At 71.3% G+C, this 4,000-nt stretch overlaps 1 protein-coding gene across 1 annotated transcript; it reads left to right on the top strand.

Annotated features, from left to right (window-relative positions):
- Positions 1-575: 575 nt before the first annotated feature.
- On the top strand, positions 576-3,804 carry LOC309604424 (calmodulin-regulated spectrin-associated protein 3-like; the record flags this gene model as incomplete). The annotated part of the gene is given in 6 exon segments (XM_082339367.1): positions 576-651; positions 1,145-1,318; positions 1,320-1,829; positions 1,831-2,070; positions 2,072-2,627; positions 3,659-3,804. Coding segments are annotated over 6 exon segments (1,702 nt in total), but the record flags the coding sequence as incomplete, so codon positions are not given.
- Between the last annotated feature and the right edge of the window lie 196 nt (positions 3,805-4,000).

Here is a 4,000-nt window from a genome sequence, read left to right as displayed (position 1 = left end):
AGACCCCCCCGGGGGGGACCCCGAAACTTTGGGGGTGCTTTCGTAGGGGGGAATTGGGGGGGAGGCTCTGGGGGGGGGGCAGTGGGGTTTGGGGGGGGCTTGGGGGGGGCTCTGGGCTTTGGGGGGACCCTGGGGTCTTTTGGGGGACACTGGGGGGGGGTGTCTGGGCTTGGGGGGGCACTGGGGGGGTGCAATGGGATTTGGGGGGGACCCTGGGGGGTCTTTGAGGGGTCACTGGGACTTGGGGGGCTCTGGGGGGGCATTGGGGGGGTCAATGGGGTTTGGGGGGGCCCTGGGGGGGGGTCTTTGAGGGGGCATTGGGATTTGGGGGGATTCTGGGGTTTGGGGGGACCCTGGGGTCTTTGGGGTGCACTGGGGGGTCTTTGGGCTTTGGGGGGGTCAGTGGGGTTTGGGGGGGTACTGGGGGGGCTGGGGGGGGCATGGGGGGGGCATGGGGGGGTTATGGCGCTGTGGGGAGTTGGGGGGCCTGTGGGGGTGCCTTGAGGGGGCTGGGGGGTAAGGGGGGGCTCTGGGGTTTTGGGGGGGCACTCGGGGTGACCCCGTGCCCCCCCCAGGCTCCCTGCACCACTCCCCCTCCCTGCCCCACGGCGAGGGGGCCTTCGGCAAGGCCTGGAGCAAGAAGCCATTGAGGTGAGGGGGGCACCCGTGGGTGCTGGGGGGCAGGGCTGTATGGGTGAGCGGGGAGGGGGTGGATTGGGTGCCGTGGGGTGCCCGGGTGCCGTGGGGCAGAAGTGGGGTGCTGGGGTGCCATGGGGCAGATGCGGGGTACTGGGGTGCCGTGTGGCAGAAGCGGGATGCCATGGGGCAGATGTGGGGTGCCGTGGGGCAGATGCAGGGTGCCATGGGGCAGATGTGGGGTACTGGGGTGCCGTGGGGCAGATGTGGGGTGCTGTGGGGCAGAAGCGGGATGCCATGGGGCAGATGTGGGGTGCCGTGGGGCAGATGCAGGGTGCCATGGGGCAGATGTGGGGCGCCGTGGGGCAGAGCCGCGGGCGCAGATACAGAAGACGGGCTGCTGGGGGCAAGGGGCGGGGGGGGGGAGCAGTGGGGGGGGGCTGGTGGTGATGGGGGGCTGCCCCCCACCTCCCCCCCCCCCATAACCCCCCGCCCCCCTGCCCCACAGCCACCCCCTCTCCCAAGCCGTCTCCTTCAGCATCCCCTTCGGCCTCGACAGCGACGTCGACATCGTGATGGGCAACCCGGTGGGGGCCGCCCTGGCCCGCTCGGCCAGCACCGACAGCCTGGCCCTCCCCCGCCGCCCCCCCGCCCCCCCCGCCTGCCCCCCAACTCCTCCCCTCCGCCGCCCCCCGCCTCGCTACCCAACGGCCTCCCCGAGACCCCCGGCCCGGAGCTGCCCACATCGAGGAAGCTCTTCAGATCATCCACAGTTCCGAACGGCTTCTTCCCGAAGGAGCCCCCGACACCTTTTATCTCCATTCCCCGGATCCCCCCGTGGATGTCGGGGACCCCCCGGTGCCCCCCAACTTCCGCCAGCCCCCCATTTCCACCCCCGAGCCCCCGGCCCCCTCCGGCCGGACCATGACCAGCTTCGCCGAACGCAAGAAGAAACTGGAAGAAGCCGCCGGGGTTGGGGGCGGCACTGCCGCCGCTGGGTCCCCCCAAGTTTTAGGGGCTCACCCCGAAGCCGGCGAAGGCCTGAGCGCCGAAATGAGTCAACTGAGCGCCCGGTTGGAGGAGAAACGCCGCGCCATCGAGGCGCAGAAGAAGAGGATCGAAGCCATCTTCGCCAAGCACCGCCAACGCTTGGGCAAGAGCGCCTTCCTCCAGCTCAAGCGAGGGGGGCGAGGAAGAGGAGGAGGAGGAGGAGGCGGAGGCAGGGGAGGAAGGTTCCGGCGGGAAGAAACAAGTCACCTTCGCCCCGCCGGACCCCTCCGGCCATTACGAGGCGGCGGTGGCCAAGCTGAGCACGGCGCTCAGCACCCTCCAGTTGGACATGCAGCGCTTGAGTCAGCAGCAGCAACGGCTCCTGCAGGACCAGCGGCCTCCCGCCGGCCAAGCCTGGGTCATCCCCGTCCCCAAGGGGGGACGAGGGGCGGCCGCCGCCACCCCCGCCGCCCAAAGCACCCGCCTCCCCTTCACCGTCGCGGAAAGCGGGGGTCCCGCCGGCCCGCAAGCCCCCCCGGAGCCCGCGGCGGCCACGGCCGGCCGAGCTGAAGTTGCCCACCTTGACGCGGGTGTTGACGCCCCCCAACGACGTGGACACCTTGCCCCATCTCCGAAAGTTCTCCCCCAGCCAAGTGCCCGTCCAAACCCGCTCCTCCATCCACTTCTCCGAGGAGGAAGAGGAGGATGAAGAAGGTCCTTTGCCCGGGCCGCCCCCGCCCCCCGATTCGCCCGATCCCCCCGAGATGGAGGCGAGGGGCAACCTGCGCCCGGCGGGGACCACCCGGGTGTCGGGCGACGGCACCAGCGACGTCTCCTCGCCGGGCGAGCGCCGGGCCAGCCTGATCGAGGTGCCGCTGGGCAGCCTGCGGGCCGAGGAGGAGGAGGAGGAGGAGGAAGGCGAGGGGGACTCCTTGGAGGGGTCGCCCACCGAGGCGGGGGCCGGCGCCGAGAGCAGAGCCAGCCTCGGCTTCTTCTTCAAGGTACGGGGGGGGCGTGGGGACCGTGGCGGGGGTGGGGTGGGGATGGGTGGCATGGTGGCATGGGGATGATGGCCATGGTGGCCCGGGGATGGGTGGCATGGCGGCACGGGGATGATGGAGGTGGAGGCATAGGGACAACGGACATGGAGGAACAGGGACAATGGAGGTGGTGGTGCAGGGATGATGGCCCTGGTGGCACAGGGGTGGTGGCCATGGTGGCACGAGGATGTGTGGCATGGTGGCACAGGGACGATGGAGGTGGTGGCACAGGGATGATGGCCTTGGTGGCATGGGGATGGGTGTCATGGTGGCATGAGGATGATGTCCATGGTGGCAGAGGGACGATGGCCATGGTGGCACGGGGATGACGGCCATGGTGGCACGGGGACGATGGATGTAGTGGCAGAGGGACGATGGCCGTGGTGGCAGGGGGGTGGGCATCCTGGTGGCATGGGGAGGACGGACGGGGAGGAACGGGGCTGAGGGACCTGGTGGCGCGGGGCTGATGGACGTGGAGGAAGAGGGAGGGTGGACGTGGTGGCAGGGGGGACACCGGACCCGGAGGACCGGGGCTGAGGGACCTGGTGGCACGGGGGTGATGGAGGTGGTGGCATGGGGATGACAGAGGTGGAGGAACAGGGACGATGGAGGTGGTGGCATGGGGACGATGGAGGTGGTGACGTGGGGACGATGGAGGTGGTGACGTGGGGATGGCTGTCACGGTGGCACAAGGATGATGGATGTGGAGGCTCGGGGACAACGGACCTGGTGGCGTGGGGATGATGGCTGTGGAGTCGGGGGGGTGATGGTCATGGTGGCATGGGGAGGGGGGACGCGGGGAGGGGGGACGCGGGGAGGGGGGACGTGGTGGCGCGGAAGAGGGACGATGGAGGCGGTGGCACGGGGATGACGGCCGAGGTGGCACGAGTCTGTGACGGGGGGCCCACGGGGGTCTGGTGGGGGGCCCACGGCAGGGTGGGGGGGTCCCGTGGGGGCCCCACGCTGGGGGTCCCACGCGGGTGCGGCGGCAGGCGGAGGGCCCGGCGGAGGCGGCGATGGCGCAGCGGCGAGCCAGCCTGCTGGAGCGGCAGCAGCGGCGCAGCGAGGAGGCCCGGCAGCGGCGGCTCTGGCTGGAGGCCGAGCGCCAGCGGCGCCAGAGGGAGGAGGCCGAGGCCAGGTGGGGGGGGGCACCGGGGGGGGGCACCCACCCGCATGGGGGGGTCTCACCCATGGCCCCACCCCCCACCCCAGGGTGCAGGGGGGTCTCACCCATCGCTCTCCCCCCATTTTGGGTGGAGGGGGGGGTCTCACCCACATCCCTCCCCCAGTTTGGGTTCGGGGGGGTCTCAGCCCATCCCCCCGGCGCAGGGTGG

Source organism: Platalea leucorodia (genome assembly GCF_965183815.1).
Source record: "Platalea leucorodia genome assembly, contig: HAP1_HAP1_SCAFFOLD_781, whole genome shotgun sequence".
Taxonomy (NCBI): domain Eukaryota; kingdom Metazoa; phylum Chordata; class Aves; order Pelecaniformes; family Threskiornithidae; genus Platalea; species Platalea leucorodia.
Note: the sequence above shows the minus strand (reverse complement) of the source record. Positions and strands in the feature narration are given on the sequence as shown.